Here is a 22850-nt window from a genome sequence, read left to right on the forward strand (position 1 = left end):
GGTGGCACATCCGGAGCGTGTTCCCACCTCAGTGTTCCCAAGATAAGCTCCAGATCATATCTACTTAAGGGACTTACAAAACCATATAACAGTTTAAAATTATATTAACCAACACCATCTTTGTGATAAGGATCATAAAAGTGAAAACTGAGAAAAAGGTAAAGAAAGAATTTGAAAGGGAACACATGGAGGAAATAATGTCTGATAAGGACTAACTTTTCCCCCCTCTTAAACATCTACAACACCACAGTAAGCAGTCAAACCCAGAGCAGAAAAGCTCTTACGCTCCCATAGAGAAATGACCTTACAACTAACAGTGAGTACGCACAGTATCAAAAAGAACATTCCCAGTGTTAAGGGCCAATGAACAGGTTAAATTAAAATGGACTGTTTATGACATTCATAAGTGAAACGGTGAGAATGCCACTGTGGTGACTACCAGATTATTTTCTGCACGTTCATGCCGCTGCTACTTCATCAGCACTTCCACGGTATCTACCACCTCACAGCTCTTGGCATTTCAGCACAGAATACAATGGCTGACGTCATCAGGGAGAAAAAAATAAAGATATTGTAGGCAAGTGGATACATCATCACACAGACCTTCCCCAATGCTCAATTTATTTCAGTCACCAAGCAATTAAATGTAAGTGTCTGGATGTTATTAGAGACGATAATGTACTCCATTCACCTACCACAAATGTCCCTAACTGACTGCCTGGTTACCACCTTCTAGCTACTTTATGTGAAAAGAACAGCTGGTTGAAATATGGATGTAATTCTTGTAAGTCATGTAAACATTTTTTTCTGCTGAACCAAAAGGTGTTTTAGGGAGTAGACAGAAACAGAGCCACAGATAATCCTGAGACAGCTGGCACAAAGAAGCACCCACACGCCCTATTCACTAGAGCTGTCATTTGCAGAATAACATTTAATGCCCACACAAACAAATATAAAGAGTAACTTGCATAAACAAGAGCTGCAGGGAAGTAAGAATCTCTGATGGTGCAAGTCTGCATCCTAGTGTACATTTGAGGTATTGCAAGGCCTGGAAATTTCTGCCCATCCTAACGCATTTTCAGGAAGCTTAAGCACGTTGCAACTGTGCAAACAGTTAAAAAGGAGTATATACGCTGAGCGTATATAGAAGTGACTTGCACAATATCCTTACATAATCAAAATATGAGTAAATAAGATTAGCGTGAACCTTTAATGGATAGAAATACAATAAACTGAAATTATTACAGAGCCTTCTGAAGACTAATTACATTTGTTTAAATAAACCCTTGTAAATAATGCAAATAATGGTGTCAAACCTTTTAAAACCTTTCCCTGCTGAATTAAAACACTTATAAATGGTAGTCTAAGACCAATTAAGGAAACATTACATTTCTTTAAAAAGTCTAATATACGCAACCATGTAATAAATACAGTTTTAGATTATTTACATTTATTCATTTAGCAGACGCTTTTATCCAAAGCAACTTACAAATGAGGAAACACAAGCAAAGTGAAATCAAGCGGAGAACAATACAAGTAGTGCTACCATACAAGATCTTTAATTGAGTTCAAGAAAAGCAAAGTGTGCAGAGTAGAGGTGCAAGAGCTAGTGTAGGTGTTTTTTTTGTTTTTTTTAGGATAATGTGGGGTTGGCATTTGAGGGGTTAGTTAGGTGTTCACAGAAAATGTGGGTTTTTTGCTGTTTTTTGAAGATAGTGCCAGATTCTGCTGTCCAAATTGAGGTTGGAAGTTCATTCCACCACTGAGGGACAGAGTACAAAGGTTCTGGAAAGGGACCTTGAGCCATGCTGACTAGGCACTACTAACTATTAGCGGTCGTTAACCGATTGCAGATTGCGTGAGGGAATGTAAGCCTTCAGGAGTGTTGAAGTAAGGAGGTGCTATTCCAGACAAGGTCTTTTATGTGAGCATCAAGGCCTTGAATTTGACATGGGCAGCTATAGGAAGCCAGTGGAGGGAGATGAAGAGGGGTGTGACATGGGTCCTTTTGGGCTGGTTGAAGAATTTAAGGATGAGAAAATGAATGTTTTACCAAAACTGCTGTGTAGGTTTATCCATCTTTGCTGGATAACACTGCAGCAGTACAGCAAAAATAATTCAAGGTACTCGCTTTCCCTAAGGTTTTATGGCATCTGTGCATGGTCAGATACTTTTCTGTTTACTATGAGCTACACTGACTTCTATAGAAATGTGTTGAAAATATGTGGTTATCACATACAGTACAGATGAGCCAGACAGAGATGGAGTTAATAAACGCTGGAGTGTTAATAGCTAAAAGCAACATTTAAGTTACAGAGTTCGGAATAAATAATGTTACAATAAACTTTTTAGAGCATGTCCAGGTGCATCATTATGAGACAGATGGCAGCTTACCAAAACACTTATAAGGCTGTGGAGGAGTTTGCCACCATAGATAACTAGGGATAATGAGAGATTGCAATGACAGGGAGATTTTTATCCCCAACACGTCAATATAAATATAATATAATCAATATAGTTTTAATACTACTCACTGATCACTGTGAACCACTGCCTCTAGGAAACGTATATGGTAATCATCTTCCTTTCTATTTAAAATATTTATGCAAAACAAATGACTAAGTTTCTGTTCTTTCAACCAAGTATTTAATTCATTGTTTAAATATTTTAAATAGCAGAATAACTATTACATTAAGCAAATGGCTGGATTCTCCTTGCATAAGAAAATATTTTTATTATTGGAAGATGCATACAAATGAATACAAGGCAGTTTTATGTCAGTATATACCGTCTAAACTCCCACACATTCTAGTTGGTAGTTCCATGTATCCTGCCTTCATTTAACACATGTCTAAAATGAACAGCTAGAATCTTGTATCAAATTGAATGCATTAATTATGTACCATTCTAGACCGTTTGAGTACTAACACAAGCCAATATCCCTACTACAGTACACGTTAGAATTTATAAACCACTCATGTAGCCTTTAAAACTACCAAAGACTGGTGACAAGTCTAAATCAATACATGTGTCTTGAAAGGATTTATAAAGTCAGGGGTTTTTTTTGGCGACACAAAAAGTTGAGAAAGCTTGTCCGTGTGTATTGTATTTAATCTGCCAGGTATACATATGATGAATAGGTGAACTCGCTGGTATGTGAACAGTTCCTCTCATGTTGCCATTGTATCCACAAGGGTGTACGTAGTCCAATATCTGGTTTCTAATTGGGTCAAACGTTAAAAGTTTATACTCTGAAAATATCAGTGCTAACATCAAAGTTCAATGTTTAAAAGCTCCTTAACTCTCTGCATATACAACTTCAATGTATAACCATTTGCAAAAAATCCCAAAACAAGCATCACCTACCGTTATCAATATTGTTTAGAACCTGCAACACCCCTTTAACTATTCAGTCCTTTTAAGTGCGTTTATTTTGTCACGACTTCATTTTATCATATGCCATCAAAGCAAGAAAAAAAACAGTGCCTTGATCAAACATGCCAAAATGTCATTTGTTTGTGTGATCATGCACTAGAGCAAATTATGGAATCATTCCTGATAAGAAAATAGTATGTTATTCTCACATAATAATGACCATTTTCAAAACTTTACGTTTATAGCAAAGACAAAGGAGACCTCCAATACTTTTTATAGTGGTTTTAGCTAGTTTTATAGCCATTTACCCTATAATCCTGTTTTTCGTCCCTATACTGCACTGTTGGTTGCAAAAACACCATAAATCCTATTGTGTTACATGACTGATATTAATGAGATTCAAAAGAATATATGATTTGCCCTGATTTGTGTTTTGCGCATCAAGTGAGGCTGATGTGTAATGGTACTCCCCCCTCCCACGTATCTTTGAAAAGAACATGCCACTGAATATTGATCATCAACAACCACAGTTCATGCAACACTAATGGGCACTGTATGGATTAAAACTCTGAGATTTAGGACAAAAGACAATTCTTTACTTCAGCCACATTTTACTTATATACAGTGAGGGAAAAAAGTATTTGATCCCCTGCTGATTTTGTACGTTTGCCCACTGACAAAGAAATGATCAGTCTATAATCTTAATGGTAGTTGTATTTGAACAGTGAGAGACAGAATAACAACAAAAAAATCCAGAAAAACGCATGTCAAAAATTTTATAAATTAATTTGCATTTTAATGAGGGAAAAAAGTATTTGACCCCCTCTCAATCAGAAAGATTTCTGGCTCCCAGGTGTCTTTTATACAGGTAACGAGCTGAGATTAGGAGCACACTCTTAAAGGGAGTGCTCCTAATATCAGTTTGTTACCTGTATAAAAGACACCTGTCCACAGAAGCAATCAATCAATCAGATTCCAAACTCTCCACCATGGCCAAGACCAAAGAGCTCTCCAAGGATGTCAGGGACAAGACTGTAGACCTACACAAGTCTGGAATGGGCTACAAGACCATTGCCAAGCAGCTTGGTGAGAAGGGGACAACAGTTGGTGCGATTATTCGCAAATGGAAGAAGCACAAAAGAACTGTCAATCTCCCTCGGCCTGGGGCTCAATGCAAGATCTCACCTCGTGGAGTTGCATTGATCATGAGAACAGTGAGGAATCAGCCCAGAACTACACGGGAGGATCTTGTCAATGATCTCAAGGCAGCTGGGACCATAGTCACCAAGAAAACAATTGGTAACACACTACGCCGTGAAGGACTGAAATCCTGCAGCGCGCGCAAGGTCCGCTGCTCAAGAAAGCACATATACATGCCCGTCTGAAGTTTGCCAGTGAACATCTGAATGATTCAGCGGATAACTGGGTGAAAGTGTTGAGGTCAGATGAGACCAAAATGGAGCTCTTTGGCATCAACTCAACTCGCCGTGTTTGGAGGAGGAGGAATGCTGCCTATGACCCCTGGAACACCATCCCCACCGTCAAACATGGAGGTGGAAACATTATGCTTTGGGGTTTTTTTTCTGCTAAGGGGACAGGACAACTTCACCGCATCAAAGGGACGATGGACGGGGCCATGTACCGTCAAATCTTGGGTGAAAACCTCCTTCCCTCAGACAGGGCATTGAAAATGGGTCGTGGATGGGTATTCCAGCATGACAATGACCCAAAACGCATGGCCAAGTCAACAAAGGAGTGGCTCAAGAAGAAGCACATTAAGGTCCTGGAGTGACCTAGGCAGTCTCCAGACCTAAATCCCATAGAAAATCTGTGGAGAGAGCTGAAGGTTCGAGTTGCCAAACGTCAGTCTCGAAACCTTAATGATTTGGAGAAGATCTGCAAAGAGGAGTGGGACAAAATCCCTCCTGAGATGTGTGCAAACCTGGTGGCCAACTACAAGAAACGTCTGACCTCTGTGATTGCCAACAAGGGTTTTTAAACCAAGTACTAAGTCATGTTTTGCAGAGGGGTCAAATACTTATTTCCCTCATTAAAATGCAAATCAATTTATAACATTTTTGACGTGCGTTTTTCTGGATTTTTTTGTTGTTATTCTGTCTCTCACTGTTCAAATAAATCTACCATTAAAATTATAGACTGATCATTTCTTTGTCAGTGGGCAAACGTACAAAATCAGCAGGGGATCAAATACTTTTTTCCCCCACTGTAGTTTAAACTGAAAGAAAATGAGGTTGCGTGTGAAAAAAAGAAAAAGCCTTCGGCTAAACTATAATACCAAAAATATCAATTCTCTATTCATAAAAAATAAACATTTAATTCAGGTTACACAGAGTTTTACACCTCAACTGCTGCACTATTTCACAGAAAGACAAATATGAGAGATGTTTCAGGTTATTTAATGCAATCTGAAACATCAGCTGGCAAAAAAAAAAAAAAAAAGCCATACAGCAGGGGGAGCCATATACCCACTTTTCAAACACACGCGAACGCCAGGGCAGGGGTAGGGAGATTTCCAAAGTTTTCTACTAATTTTATAGCGTTAATATATTTTACTTATAAGATCCAACTAATAAGCATCCAACTGGCAAGTGAAATTATTTTCCTCCTGCCAGGAGTTACATTAGCAAGTATGTTAGTACAGCTTTAACAACTAAGAACCAGGATCAATCACAAGCATGAACTTTGCTTCCAGCACTTTGCTAAAGGGTGTTTCATCATTTCAGTAGAGAATAGGATGAGTCATATTTTGTCATATGAAAACTATGCAGTGCGCCCCAAGCTCCCAGTGAGCAATTCTAGAGTCACGATGGTACACCTTTTCTATGAGATTTCAGTAGCACTACAGCAAAAGTAGAATTTGTCTCATTTGAGCCGATCAACAATTACCTCCACTTAAATTTTTCCTTAATATAATAGTCTTCCCACTAAAATGTTAGGAGCGTCAGTATTAAAAAAAAAAAAAAAAAAAAAAAAAAAAAAAAAAAAAAAAAGATGGTTGGGACCAGTTAATATGAGCTCATTTGATACTCGTAAATAACTAATGAGTGAGTTTTAACAATACTGCAAGTGAGAGTGGGCTACTGTGGACATTCACACATGAATGAAGTGAGGACAGAGTGAGAAAGACAACAGTAGTGCATGCTTGTCTGCATGACTCTCTATGTCTCTCATATTACCTGTACCCCTGGGTGGGTGAATAAATGGCCTGAGAGAGCAGAGAGGAAAGTTCTCAATCAATACTGCATGAATGTCACTGGATCCATGCTTGCTGCATGGATGCGTGGGGGGTTTGTTAAAGCATGATTGCTGATGCATCACAATAACTAATTACAGACACAGAAACTTGGAGATCAATTTAAAAAATTGTTTTAAAATCCAACACCACACTACTACAGAAAAACATACAATTAACACTCATAATCCCATATTCTGAATATTTGATCAAAGTTTTTGGATAGTTACATGCCAGAGCAAAATGGACATAAGCCTCATCAATGTAGTTTGTAAGCAAATACCAAATTGTCTGCGAGACACCATCAAAACAGACGAGCACTTCCACACACATACTACAGATGACCGTGAACAAAGTTTTAACCCAGCCATGTGAAGGTTTTTCCCAGGCTGCCCCCCACACACACAAAATCAGGTTCTTGACTAAACATACCCTTAATCACTAGCCTAAAATCAAACATGAAATTTTATATATATATATTTTTTTTTTAACATGTAATTGACTTTCATATTTCAGTAACTCAGCAACTCACAAAACCTGTTTCACACCCACTTGCCGCACACTCAGAAGCCTTGGAATAAAAAAAAAAAAAAGCACGCACACACACACTATAATTACTATAAGTTTTCCCACAATATCTGGAGATGTGCCAGCTGAGACTGCACAATAAATGGCAGCGGTCAGTGATAAAGCCAACATATAATCTACAGCTAATAAACTCTGTAATACTGGACAATTTTCAGCAAGAATTCAATATTAGAAGAAATGTGTGTTGATTCTCCTGATAAGCTCCTAGCCTTCAAACAGACCTGCCTGTGTGTGTGTGTGTGTGTGTGTGTGTATAAACAGCCAAGAGGGACATGACTAGGATTTACTGAGCTAAACCCAGCTTGTTGAGGGAGCTTAAGGCGCAGCACACTCCAACAAGCTCAGGCAGGAGCCTCCGTTAAATTCAGGCTTCAGAGGCCCCTAACTGAGAATGAGGGGAGCTCCTGTCAGCAATTCATCAACTGACTGATCAAAAAGTGTCTTTAAAGTCTCACTGAAGAAGAAAAAGAAGAGAAGAGGGGGGGAGAAAAAAGAGAGAGAAAAAAAAAAGAAAGAAAAACACCACCAACTTATAGATTTCAATGAAATGAAATAAACCCAATGCACTCTACTCATTACTGTATGTGCCACTTCTACCAGTATCTCTGAATAACTACTTGAGCCTTTCTCTCAAACAGTTAGTCAGAGACTAACTGACATGACAGAGCAACAAGGATTCCGGAACAATTTGGGAACATTAGCACTCATCCACTGACCCAAACAGAAACACAGCCACTGCTAAAAGAGGCAGAAGCCTCCGGCACTGTTAGCGAGGACAAATAAAAATCATTACTTCAGAACACAGACAAACAGAGCAAGCTCTGAAATACAGCTGAATTTAAAAGTTCTATATTAAGCATGGCCATTCAGTGTAGCACATGAATACAACATAATCCCATTTGAGTTCCTAATAGGTTTTTGAACACATCGTCCATTTATATTATTGCTGGGGTTGTTTGTTGTTTTTTAAAAAATATTATTTATTCATGTCATTACAGTTTGCCTTTTGTACTGTGTTTGCATTTAGTTTTGAAATTGTCTTTTTGTTATCACCTAGGCCACTTTGTCTTGTTTTTCAGGTTATTGCACATTTACCAGATGCTTTGTTTCACTATACCTTCAACTGTTTGGAGGACTTTTACATGCTCTGGTTAAGAGTGTCTGCTAAATGACTAAATGTAACGTTATGGTGATGGCAGCATTACAGAACAGTATCAATCTGAAGCATGCAACATCGCAAAGTGTTTATAATTCAAAAAGGCGAATTAACTTTAAGCTGAAAGAATAAATACCTGCCACAAAAGCACATGACTAAGAAATGCTATCCTAAATGCTAAAGGCTCTTGGAGAATCAGGGCAAGAAACACGTTGGCTGGGGATTGACTGCCACTGGATTTTAGGCTGCTGGTCGCTATAGCAGCTTGGGGGTGGCTCAGACAAGCAGGCAGACTGGTATAAAGGATTGGGCTGACTAGCATGTGGGGCAGGGATGGAGGACATTGACATGGCTGGCAGCCAGTTCTACTGAAACAATGACTCTGTGCTAATAGTTCACACAGTGGCATGCTGTAAGCTCAATGCAAGAACCAACTATGATTTAGTCTTACACATAGAGAGATTATCAGGCAGTAGTTTATTGCAATAATTCTCCACATTATTCCAAATGTAGCCAGGACAGGGTTTGTGTATTAAGTTCTTCCTTCTCTGGTCTTTCACTTAAGCTAGGCCAATGTAGCTAACAAGTAAAGGAAGTCTATAGGCTACAGTTAGCATTGTGCAAGCTGCACCCCTTGCCAGACAATATTAAAAAGATATGGTTTCTGATAAAATACTTAAAGTAAACTCAATTTTTTGTTTAGTTTTTTGTTTCACACCATGAAAGCATCAAACTAAGGCAGGTGGAACGGTAATAAAATGTACTTTAGTTTGAGGGTGGAATAACTCCAGCACTAAATTAAAGCCAAACATGCCTTAGCTAATCATCTACATTTGGGATAAGCAAAAAATTATTTAAACTGACTTATTCTAAAAACTCAAATGTGAGTTTTCCCCTAATGCAATTATTTTCAAGCTTTGAATACATTTACAGACTTTCAGCTGTTTGCAATGAACCAAACAAAAGCAATTGAAATAGTTCAATACAACGAATGCTTTCAACTAAAAATGTAACTTATAATGACTTCTCCAGTCTCAAAACGATTTAACCTCCTGAATAGAATCCCTGATAACAGCACAAATATGCAAAAAAGGTGTTGTCTCAAGCACACCTCATGCAAGTAATCAAGGGCTTCATTAGTTGCACCAGGTGTGCTTGAGCTGGAACACAAGAAATACCTGAACTGGCTAGGGGCAGAAAAAGGAAGCTATTAACGGTTACAACCAGATTTCTGAGAAGGCAGGTTGTGAAAAACCCTGGAGAGAAAGCAAAATATATATATATATTTTATATATATTTTATATATAAAATATATATATATAAAAAAATATATATATATTTTTTTATATATATATTTTATATATAAAATATATAAAAAAATATATATATATATTTTATATATATTTTATATATAAAATATATATATAAAAAAATATATATATATATTTTTTTATATATATATTTTATATATAAAATATATATAAAATATATATATATATTTTTTTATATATTTTATATATAAAATATATATATAAAAAAATATATATATATATTTTTTTTATATATATATTTTATATATAAAATATATATATAAAAAAATATATATATATATTTTTTTTATATATATATTTTATATATAAAATATATATAAAAAAAAAATATATATATATATTTTTATATATATATTTTATATATAAAATATATATAAAATATATATATATATTTTTTTTTATATATATATTTTATATATAAAATATATATAAAATATATATATATATTTTTTTTATATAAAATATATATATATATATATATATATATATATATATATATATATTTTATATAAAAAAAATATATATATATTTTATATATATTTTATATATAAAATATATATATAAAAAAATATATATATATATTTTTTTATATATATATTTTATATATAAAATATATATAAAATATATATATATATTTTATATATAAAATATATATAAAATATATATATAAAAATATATATATATATATTTTTTATATATATATTTTATATATAAAATATATATAAAATATATATAAAATATATATATATATTTTATATATAAAATATATATAAAATATATATATATTTTTTTTATATAAAATATATATATATATATATATATATATATATATATATATTTTATATAAAAAAAATATATATATATATTTTATATATATTTTATATATAAAATATATATATAAAAAAAAATATATATATATTTTATATATATTTTATATATAAAATATATATATAAAAATATATATATATATTTTTTTTATATATATATTTTATATATAAAATATATATATAAAAAAAATATATATATATATTTTTTTATATATATATTTTATATATAAAATATATATAAAATATATATAAAATATATATATATATTTTATATATAAAATATATATAAAATATATATATAAAAAATATATATATATATTTTTTATATATATATTTTATATATAATATATATATATATATATATATATATATATATATATATATATATATATAAAATTTATATTATTTATTTATTTATTTAGGTCACAACCCGCTAGGTTTGGGATGGGAAGGTTTTTTTTGTGTGCGCACTGTGCCATATTTTTGTGTGCAGGTCCCGCCTCCCGCCTCCCAGGATGACATCACTGAGCGGCTGCCATATCTGAAGAGGAAGAACATATATTCTATATTCACAATTCTATATTCTGACTGCTGTTCTGGGTTTTGGATTGTGATGTTGGTTGTTCCTGTATCTGGTTGTGTATACTCTTCACCAGTGTATACACGTTCGCTTAGTTCACTGGTGGTAGGGGTGTGACTGACATTTCTTTAGGGAGAGGGTCTTTTTGTCTCTGTTTTTGGCTTAGGGAGTTAAGGAAGTATTTGACTTTTCTTTATTTGCTTTTTAGGTAAGCTAGCTACCTGACAATAGAATCCTTTTGTTTATTATTTTGGCTTTGGCCCACCCTGAAGTTATGCCTGGTTCGGTTCTTTGTAGAGTTGTATGTATGTAATTCTATGTTTTACAATACAACAAAATTTTTATTTTAACAACCTTGTTGTGTTGTTATTCCTGGCTCCCTCATTTTTTTAAATTTTTTTTTTTAAAAAAGGTCAAATTCCATTGGATCCCGAGCTGGTTACTCTGTGCGGCTTAACCTAGACTGGGCTGTAACAAAAATAAATAAATAAATAATTTTAGAACTGTAAGACATAATCATGACGGTTAAAACAAAGTGAAATATCTTTTGTTTTAACCTTCATGATGTCTTACAGATCAAAAATCCAGTAGGCACAAGCTCAATTTATTACCATGATATATAATTAGTTTGTCTGCAGAAGGCATGTATTTTTTATGAGTGTAAAAGCCCACAAAACCATTCATATGAAACACCTGTATGTAAAAGTAAATCTAGGTTAAGATTAAGAGTGGTGCATCCTCTAGAAATTTACATAAGACAATGTTAAAGTTTTGAGGAAAGCCAAATAATTAAACTTATTAAATTAAACTTGCTGGGGTGCGGGCATGGTTTTGTGCAGCACCAACCATTGTATTCTCACTGACCTCATTTCACACAGCTCAGCCTGATGGACAAGGAGGGGAAATCTCATTGTGGGGCAACAGAGCATGAGCAACACATAGGTACATGCTCAAGGTTGTACACTTCAGCTAGAGATTTCCTGCTCTATCTAAAATCCCAGTCAAACAACATTCCAATTCTGCTGACTCACATGCAGTCCAGCCCGAGCAAAGCCAAGAATAAAAGGTACCAACGCTTCAGATGATAGCAACAGTTATACAGCCTATTCATATAAATGCAGACACCTAGAGTCAATGCATTCCGTAAAAATGACCACTAAATGAATCAGTGGCTAACTTTTTTAACTTTGTTTTGGGAGTAGCCCTGTTCTTAACAGTCTCTGGTCAAATATTTCAATTTCATATTTCTCTTATCAGTCACCTATTCCCAACACATGGCAACGCGTGAAAGTTTGTCAGAACACACTGACATGTCTGAAATAAGTGCTGAATGAGACATTCTGATTTACGTCAGTGTTGAGCAAGATGGAAGGGAAACTAATCACATGTGTCAGGTCACATTCAGAGCTGTACAATTCATCTCTCAACATGTATAGAGAGATCAACGCAAGACTCAGCTTGGAAAACTGCCAATATGTGCACAGGAATGTATTTACCTTAACGAAAGCAACACTACTATATCTATAATAAAATACTAGCAACAGTCTTAATGCACTATAGAATATAGGTTGTTTTTAAATTAAGCAAGTTTGATCATCTGTTCATTTGAAATAAACAGTTCAAAATCCAAATGTACAAAATTGTATACATTTTGTTTTCAATTAATCTAAACAGGTTGTTACTACATAGTGCCTTTCTGGTGCTTTGTTAAGGGTTTTTCTTTCTTTTTACACTCCAGGAATCTGAGAGCCAAGTGAATTGTAATTTCTCAATACTTTTATGCATATATTACCAAGTTAAACAGCATGTTCTCATTCTAGTTCTCAGTAGACAGCAATACAGTTTCTGCTTATGAGCATCCATGTCTCCCGTTCATACAGGGAAAAAATGCCAACAATCTTTATCTATAAACATACAGCGCATATGCATGTGTTTTCTGAAGGATGCCAAAATAATCTGGTTAAAGCAGCTTTACTCAGTCTTTTCAAAGACAATTCCTTGTCCTGCATTTTTTGTAATAGTAATAATAATAAATGTTTCATTTACATAGCACCTTTATAGAGCTCAAGGATGCTTTACAATAGTAATACGATAATACATGAAAAATCATGGACAAACACAAAATGAAAATAACACTAAGAAAACAAATGTTTTAAGTTGAGATTTGAACTCGGAGATGAATGTGATGCTGTGAAGAGCCAGAGTAAGTGAATTCCAGATCTTGGGTGCTTCAACACTGAAAGATCTGCCACTCATAGTAGAGAGACGATATCTAGGGTCAGAGAGGGGTCCGAGCCCAGAGGACCTGAGCAAGCGGGTCGAGTTGTAGGGGATAAGCAGTTCACTAAGATATGAAGGTGCCAAACCCTGAAGTGATTTAAATGTAAGCAGGATTATTTTATATTTTATGCAAAACAAAACTGGTAGCCAATGCAGTTCAGACAGGATTGGAGTAATGCGAGCTGAGCGCTTGGTATGTGTAAGAAGTCTAGTGGCAGAGTTTCGAATATATTGCAACCTAGCAATAGAATTATCAGGTACAGCAATGAGGAGTGCATTGCAATAGTCAAGGCATCGGGATATAAATGCATGAACCAGTGTTTAAGCGTCTTTAAGGCTAATGAAGGGACTGAGGCGAGCAATGCGATGAAGGTGAAAGAATCCACTTTTAGAAACGGAGTTTAGATGAGCTTCAAAGGTGAGGGAGGGATCAAAGATGATGCCTAAATTTTTACTGTACTAGATGGTTAGTGAGATGAGAGTACTATAAATCTCACAAGTAATAAGGATATTTTTTGTAAGTGTTGGTGTTCCAATAATAATGATCTCAGCTTTGTCCATGTTCAGTTTTAAAAAGTTGGAGTTAAGCCATCCTTTTATTTCATTTACACATGCTGATAGTGGACTGGTCTGGAGAGTGGGAGCAGATCTACAAGCTGTATAGATTTGAATGTCATCTGCATAACTTAGTGGTAACAAACCGTGGTGGCGATTAAGTTGACCCAAAAAAACTACACAAGTTTAGCTCTGCTGCGACTCGTTTTGAAGAAATGTAGTATGGAATATGTAAATACTTTGCATTCGAGGCGGATGACAACAAACATATAATTGATGCTGTGAAGCCGGTGTGTAACCGATGCTATCGTTCATTTCAAACAAAGCGAGGAAACACCTGGAGTTTGCCGAAGCACCTGAAAGATGGTCCTGTATCATCTTTGTTTGAGGCAGCTGGCATTGTAGCTGTGAAACCAGCTAACGTTATGCTCCATGTAATGTTAGCAATAGCCAGTTATTTATTAGCGATGCTAACGCAATGCAAGGTTATAAACTACCTCTGAATGGGCCACCATGCATCGCCATTCAGCCCGTGTCCTGTCAGCTAAATGTAGCCTAATGACACTAGTAATTATTCAAATGTTAAGGCTTTTAATAAGTCTTTTTGGCCTGCAACCATATCAGTGAATTTAAACTAATGCTTGCATTCAGAGTATAAAGGGGGGTGTGTGTGTCTGTGTGCGTGTGTCTGTCTGTCTGTGTGTGTCTGTGTGTGTGTGTGTGTGTGTGTGTCCGTACGCACGTTTAGGACTGCTGCACCTCCACTGATTGTCAGACAGTGTTTGATAACTAAAATCTCTCTCTCTGCCAGAGGAGGATGTCCTCCAGGAGAGTTTTTAAATGCAATTTTCATACCACACCGTGGTATCGACTTTGGTATTGTGTACTTTTGGTGGTATCGGTACCGACTACACATTTTTGGTGTCGTGACATCCCTATGACAGACAGTGTCAAAGGTGGAACTAAGATCAAGTAATGGAAGAATTGAAAGAGAACTGGAATCGCTAGAAAGTAATAGGTCATTGACAACCCTTACAAGGGCAGTTTCAGTACTATGCAGAGGACGAAATCCAGATTGAAAGGGGTTAAAAGAGGTTATTTTGAGAAAGGAAAGACTGGAGCTGGGAGGCAACAGTACTTTCCAGTATTTTGGAAATGAACGCTAAGTTAGAGAAAATTAGAAAGAACAGTAGGGCACAAGTTAGGTTTTTTAAGAACTAGAGTCACTGCTGCAGTTTTAAGTGGTAGAGGGAGAGAAGCAGAAGCTAAAGATCAGTTTATGAAGTGAGAAATGGGTGCAGAAAGGACAGAATGACAGCATTTTAGGAGAAATGTACGAGCAGCATCAAAGGGGGCAAGATGAAGAACAGGATTTCAGTATTAGGTCACTGACAGAAGAGGTGTTTGTAGGAGTAAAAAAAAAACCTAAAAGAAGAACACATTGCCTACACAGCACTGGCAGACAGCATACAACTTTTCCTAGTAATAATTCAGGAAAGAGCAACAGAGCTCTTCAGATGCATGAACATCATGAGCTGGAGGTTGCAGATCCATGCCAGCATTTTCTGGCCTGATAACACTGTAGTGCATCCCCAGTGCAGGCACAGGGCTTCACAATAAAATTAGAAATGCTATTGTGCTACACAGCAGCTCTCCGTTCATGCAAATGGCCTAGGCGTGCTAAACATTTCCACAATTGTGCTTGTTCAAAAAGAAAGTAATGTGGTAACAAACTAAGGCATAATTAAGCATTAACTGTGAAATAGAGTATGTCTGAGTATGTTGGAAGGCACCCATGCGACCATCTGCACATGACGCCCCTGCATATTTTCATATACAGAAGTGTAAACCAGCCCCAAAAAGCTATTTCTAGCTTAGGTAACTAGCAGACACTACGGATACCGTCCCTCTTTTCCGGATTCTAAGCAGTCTGGTCCAACAATTGAACAAGTAAATGAGAATGGCAGATCACAGACGAACACCATCTCAAAGTAGTATTAATTTCAAAAGAAAACAAGTAATTATTTATTCAAATCACCTAGCCTTAGTTGGTTGTTATAATAGCTAGTGAATAAAACGTTTGCTCAAAATCAGGACCAAACAAGGCAGAGATAAAACAACCTATCCTTGCAAGTAGTCAAATGTGCAAGTCTTGCAAACCTTTTCCTCTTTACGATCTTGCAAACACAATGAGTTTTCATTTCTGTTTTTTTTATTTTTTTTTTAAAAAAAAGGATATTCTGATCCTAATGACAAACATGCAAGAAACTCAGAGGCTGCTTCTACAAAGAGCCTTCTTACAAGAAATGCACTTCAAATGAATATTACAGATTTGCAATACATACGACAGCAGGTCTTTCTAGTATAAATACCAGGACTAAACTTCCAGTTAACTCAACTGGGTAGAACTGAGAGCAACACACAGCACTGTCACTTTAAGAGTACAGCCCGTTGAATGTGAGACCCAGCTGTATCGCAGCATAAGTCATGCACCTTATCTGTTCTGGCCTGAACTGGCAGAATGAAAGCATTTCCTCTTCCCTGCCATTCCACAGGGACAATTAATTGGAGAGATAATCTACTTGATCTCCACACAATGAGCGTTTCATTGAGACTCTCGTGCACAATTTGAACAACTGCCAAGGGCAAGTTATGTTTAAAAAATAAAAAGCAAACATGAGAATCATCTTCCTAATAGGTCTGCCAATCGACATCATGACCTAAGAAAATTACAAAACATTATTAGTGCAGACTGGGATCAAAAGTATTGTTGGGGATACAAAAAAACAAGAGAGGTGCAGAAAGCTCTCGCTTAAACAGCAACAAGGTGGTGAAAATGTCACAATACGCATGTGGAAATGGATAAGATGAGTCAGTCACCATACAGGTTTTGATTATGTCAAATTTCATTCTTCACATAATGTTCACCTTTAATTGTAGAATAGTTGAAGGCATAATAAGGACTGCATGTTGGGACAATACACAGAAAACATGGCATCTGTGGCCACATGAAATTATCTTATGGGCCTGAGGTAACACACATTTTTCTCTGTTTGCTTATTAATCTTGTTGTTTCATCCCTGTCACTTCCACAGCACCTTACTTAGCAACAAGATGCTTCAGGCAGGCAGTTATTCAATTCCTTATTAGTCAGATAGTCACACCCAACATTAAGTAATGCAGGCTTCTTATGTTTTGTTAAAGTGGACAAACTAACTCCAAAAGAAAACTAACATGGCTATTGTTAAAATAACAATTAAATTAAACACCACCTTGTCCAAATTTAGCATACAAGCAAGCCATCTGTGGTACTATTATAATGTGCAAATACTGTCTTTACAGGCATTCTTGAGTTAATAAAGGTACCTGCGTAATGGAGCTGAAAAAAAGCTGGACTCTAATTTGCAGAAAGTCGTGTGGCTATATGTAACAGTTGCTCTCAGTTAGACAGGCAACCTTAGCATTCTTTGAAATATCAAACATGATGGCTTTGATAGAAGAAGGCAGTATAAACATGAAAGTTAAGCTTTGAAACCCGATCTGTTTGAGTAGCATGTACAGATGAAGAGGGGAGACAGCTGGACAGACTGAAGGACTAAAGCGCTGCTGCATCACTCTCTTTAAGTAGAAATGATGCATCAGCAGTGAGTCAAAGGCCATTGTGGGTCATGTAGAAAATGTAATGAAATAGATCAACATGTTGATAAAAGGTTAAAGAATTTCATTATTTAAAAAAATTTAATGCCACATAATGTCATACATTGAATAGCCTACACAATGATATGCAAGCGATTCAGATTGGGACTTTCTTTTAAATACAACTATAGAGATATTCCCCACTCCCAAGTGTACAACCTAAACATACAACTAATTTTAGACATCACGAAACTGACTAGCTAGTTGAAATCACATTAAGCAGTAATATCTTGCCTTAATAGGCTGCTGATACAAAATAATTAAGGTTGATAACTTTCCTAGTTTGCACATATAATAGAATTTATATTGTAAATTATTTTGAGTAATTGGATATAGAAAACTGATTTTTATTTATGTTATATAATTATTGATAGGTAATGTTCTTTTTTTTTGATGCAAGAAGTCTTAAAACATCTGAAAAACTTGGGAAAAACTTCAGACTGGTATAACACTGCAACCCTCAAGGCTTTTACAGCTTATAACTGTGCGCAAAGTCAAAGGACTGCATGACACTTAATATTTGGGCACAGTTACAAGCAACATTCAATACTGCAGTAGCACAAAGTAAAATATATATATTTTGTAAAACAAAAACAAGCATTCATTATTATTGTGCAGTAGAATTTGCACATAGGCAATAATACAACCATATTCAAATTAGCATCACAATAGTTTGAAAGTCAGATTCATTCAACTGCCTATTTGACACTTACCCATCATCTTCTCCATCTACAGGCAAGTTCTTCAGCAGACTGGCTGAGGCAGTTAAGGCACCGACTCCACCACTCTCCTCAGGAGCAAAAGAGGTGCCACTTTGTGAGGCACATTCACCAGTTGCTAGCTTTGGAAATGTGAGCAGGGACGGGTGCTGAATTAAAAACCTTTGAGCATCCTCCAGCTGTGTGGCCATCAGCGATGGCAGGGTGGCATAAAGGGCACTAACAGCAGGCTGAGCCCCACCATCCTTGGAGCTATTCTGGACCAAGCTGGCCTGAGGATCACTCTGGATGCTGAGAGGCACATTAGATGTGGGCAGACTTGATGTAACAGGGACAAACTGGGCCCCTATGCCTTGGCTGCTGAGTGGCGCCTGCTGCTCCACAGAGAGTTGTGTTGGGAGCTGAGGCCCTTTTGGAGGCTGTTGTACAGCTCCAGGCCCTGTAGACTGTACCAGCTGTGGCATGACACCACCAGTTGGGGCTTGGACCAGCTGTGGCGTCTGCTGGGGTTGCAGTATACCTTGAGTAACTGACTGAGCCACAGAGGCAGGTATGTTGCCCACAGGTGGCTGAGAGGCTGGCATCACCTGCCCATTGCCAGTTAAGGTCACAGGGGTCATGGAGGTTGACAGGTGGGGCAGGGCTTGTGTTGATCCTGGAGCTGCAACCTGGATCATCTGCTGAGATTGGGTGAAATCAGCTGGCCGACTACCTCCTTGGCTTAGCGAGGTGATGTGCACGGGGGCTACCTGGGCTGCTGCAGCTGGCTGTGGAGCAGGAGGGTAGGCCATCTGCTGCTGAGTGACTCCAGGCACATTCTGAGCTGCAGACAGCTGTACTGTCTGGGCATACGTCAGCTGTTGTGGGGGCACGGCAGGAGATGGATGGACAGTCGTTGTCTGCAAGCCTCCCAAGTTGACTGGAGCCTGCTGCTGATTGCTACCTGGCACTGAGGTGGCAGTGTTGACCACCTTGTGTGGATGCATCTGAGGCTTAGCGACATTAGCAGGCATGGAGTACTCTGGCATGTGAGCAGGTGGTGGAAAACTCTGCTGTACAGCTGAGGAGCCACCAACTTCCCCACTGGCTACACCTTCAGAGTAGTGGCTTAGAGTGCTGACTGAGCTGCTTACAGAGCTGACACTAACAGACTCTGAGTTGTCAGGGATAAACTGGCGGATGCTCTCCACTGTTCGGGTGCTAGGTGCATTTTCAGAGGACCCAGAACCTGGACCCTCTTTGTCGTAATACTCTGTGCATGTCCATCTACCTTTCTTGAATGGTTCTGAAGTAGAGTCCAATTTAACTACTCGGAAACGTGAGCTGGTGGTATGAGGAGCAGGCATTGGGGTCTGCTGAGGATGAGTGTTTGAGGCAGGGACAGCAGAAGAAGGTTGATTTATGTCAGTTATACCCATATGACTGCCACTTGATGACCCTATACCAGCAAAAGTGGCAGAGCCAGTAGTCATAGCACTACTTACACCGCTGCTTTGCTGACGCATTAAGTTTACATTTTGGTTATTAGTATTATTCAAGCCAGTGGAAAGAGCCACACCGCTACTGTTTGTACTTATGCCAGCCAAACCAGGCACACTGGAGTTTAAATGATTAACATTGCTTGCTAAGGGCTTAACACTAACCGTAGCACCTGATGCTGCAGAAGCCATTCCGGCAGACATTCCTGGGGTAGCAGCAATCAAGGGCTGACCAACACTGACTGTGCCAACAGTGGAATTATCCACCATTCCTCCCACATTTGAAGGCATTTTCTGGTCTATGATTGGTAAAGCGCCAGGGTTTGGTATGACAGCAGACATGACATGACCAAGTGGTATCCCAGCTTGTGTACCACCCGAGGCTGATGAAGCAGAATGGGTATTTCCAGAGGGAGCGGAGTGAAGCTGGTGGTGGTGATGGGTGTGATGATGGTGAACTGCACCATTAACCATAGCGCCATGAGTTTGGGGGAGTAACGGTGGTTGGTTTGGGGACACAGCTCCTGGAGTTTCTGCATCATGAAGATTATTTAGAGTGTCTTCGGAAGAGCTCCTCTCAGGTCCTGCCGCATCATTAGCCCGGGACAAGGACACATCCAAAATCTCAGAAGAGGACAGGTCCTCGGTGTGGGACTCATCCAAGTCATCACAACTCTCGGTGTCTTCTGTAATGCTGTTATTTGTGCTGACAGAGATCTGCGCCGGTGTAACGCTGGTGATCTGAAAGCCACTCTTCTTTTTTATCTGTGCCCCTGATGAGGGCACACCTGCGGGCAAGAGCGAGGACTGCGAGTGGATGTTGAGGCTGTGGGGTGGAGGGTGCTGACTCCCGAGTGAGGACCCGGCAGTGGGCAGGGGCGGAATCAACGCCGAAGGTTTATAGTCGTCTGACGGCATCAAGTTGCTGCTAAGGTTGGCACCCCCTGATGATGGAATCAACGCAGAGGAAGATCCACCGGCAGGGTTAGCGGAACCCCGTCTGGGACAATTCGCCGCCTGCGCCATTTTTCGAGCGCTCGCTGAATCTGCTGCCAACTCAGGGTGATGCATTTCTACGGGTGGTCTCTGGCAGAGTTGTAAATACAGACTAGAAGAACTGCCGTGTTGACAGGCCCTTTTTTAGCAAGAGTTTCACCTCGCCCGAGTAGTTTCCACATACAACTAATGTCCACTTTCACAAACAACAGCCAGGTTTCGATAACTCCACTTTTGCTCTGTATGTTTTAACAATGTCCACGGCCAGGTCGCGCGCTAATATGCTAGCTAGCGTGCTAAGTTAAAAACAGTCGTCGTTGAGTAATGCTAGCTCACAATGTAGCCAACAGCGTTTTGTTGGGCTGTTTTGTCAGATACGTGTGTTCGAAGCTTGTCAATTTAACATGCCTCGTCTGTTATCTGTGCCTAAATAATACCGACAATAAAAATGAAACGTCGCAATTAATATCAGACAACGTAGGCTACAGCTGCATGCATCGACACTGTATTCTATCAGCTACAGCTAACAGACTGTGAGTCGCATTTTGTATATAACGTCATATGAAGCGTCAAATCATACAACCCCTCAACGATGGCAGGTCGGCAGACTGTATTCACAACAAGTTAACGAAATCGCAAGACTTGTTTATTCCATTTCTCCGCCTCTTTGTTTTAATCCAGCGTTTAGTTAGACCAGTTGCTGTCTTCTTCCCCAGCTATCGCCTTGTAATGTAGCCGTGCTAGTGCTAGCCGCCTGTGACGAGACCGAAAGGGGGAGGAGAACTCGGTAACATGGCGAACGCGCATGTCTGTTTACGTCGCTACCGGCCAGACATAAAGCCAGTCTGAACTGAAGGCTGAATCCCGAATAGAGTCCATAATTCTTCCACAAGTGCACTACACCAGGCATGTTATAATGGCTTCGACTCTATGTAGTGTACTACGTGTTAAAAAGGAAGGGGGTTGGGAAACAGCCAAAGGCGGAAAGTGTCAAATATAGCTGTGAGAGCTAGAAAAAAATAACAAAGAACAAAGTATTAACCGAAATAAGAGAAGTGACTTTTCTGTAACTCCGAGATTAATGTGCAGCCGTGACATTGAGTATAACTGAACCTTTTCGCAATTCATATTACGATGTGAGGTAAAAGTACTACGTCAGCGGGGAGCTGTATCTCGGGGCGTTGGTCTCTTGTCTCTTGACCGTTTCCGATCGATGTTAATTAAAAAACCCTTTGGCGAGTGTTGCTCTGGTTTAGACACACCTTAACCTGATATTTTAACCAGACACTTGGTCAGAAATGATGGTTTATCACATGGGTTATCAGACTTTGTGCTGCCAGAGAGCCCATTAAGTGTTGAATGAATGAATGAATAAATAAATAAATAAACAAACAGTCAGACAGACAGAAAAATAGATAGATAGATTGATCCATAAGTCCCCTTCAGCATAATAATATTGTGTCTGTTTAATTTATTTAACAGATTGTTAATAAATTGCACACACTTTTATTCAAATTGTCATTCAAACTGACATTATATTTGTATGCCTGTTTGCTGAGGATTGGATAAAGAACTCAGTAATAAATATAAATAATGGTGCTGATAATTGTGGCTTGTGAATTCTACCACTGTAACAAAGGTAATAAATAAATAAATAAATAAATAAACATGATGGACTGTGTTTTATAAACCCCCAGATTCCCACTTAGAGAACCACAGGATTAAGCGGAATTTTTTTCAGACTTCAACTGATAACATATTGAGAAAGAATCATTGAACATATTTCTTGCATAAACAGTGCCCATTGTTGATTGGCTGGCTCAGCAATTTAACAAACATGCTTTGGAAAACATGTTGACATAGTTCAGAAACTTGCACTGTTCTCACAAAAGCACTACAGTGAAAGTGGTGCTAGATTTTTCCACATGCAAAAAAAAAAAAAGAGTAACCAGACACATGGTTGGTAAACAATAATTGATTGTTCCTTGCCTCTGCTTGGAATGGGAGTAAACATGT

The 22850-nt window shown here is 37.9% G+C and overlaps 1 protein-coding gene across 1 annotated transcript in view; it reads right to left on the minus strand.

Annotated features, from left to right (window-relative positions):
- tsc22d1 (TSC22 domain family, member 1) overlaps positions 1-21649 on the minus strand; it is a 35185-nt gene extending 13536 nt beyond the window's left edge. The window contains exon 1 of the mRNA XM_017470396.3: positions 18355-21649. Coding sequence (XP_017325885.2) covers positions 18355-20909 — 2555 coding nt within the window. The 5' untranslated portion in view covers positions 20910-21649. The remainder of the gene's footprint in view (positions 1-18354) is intronic.
- Positions 21650-22850: the final 1201 nt, after the last annotated feature.

The sequence above is a fragment of the Ictalurus punctatus genome, chromosome 6 (assembly GCF_001660625.3).
Source record: "Ictalurus punctatus breed USDA103 chromosome 6, Coco_2.0, whole genome shotgun sequence".
NCBI lineage: Eukaryota > Metazoa > Chordata > Actinopteri > Siluriformes > Ictaluridae > Ictalurus > Ictalurus punctatus.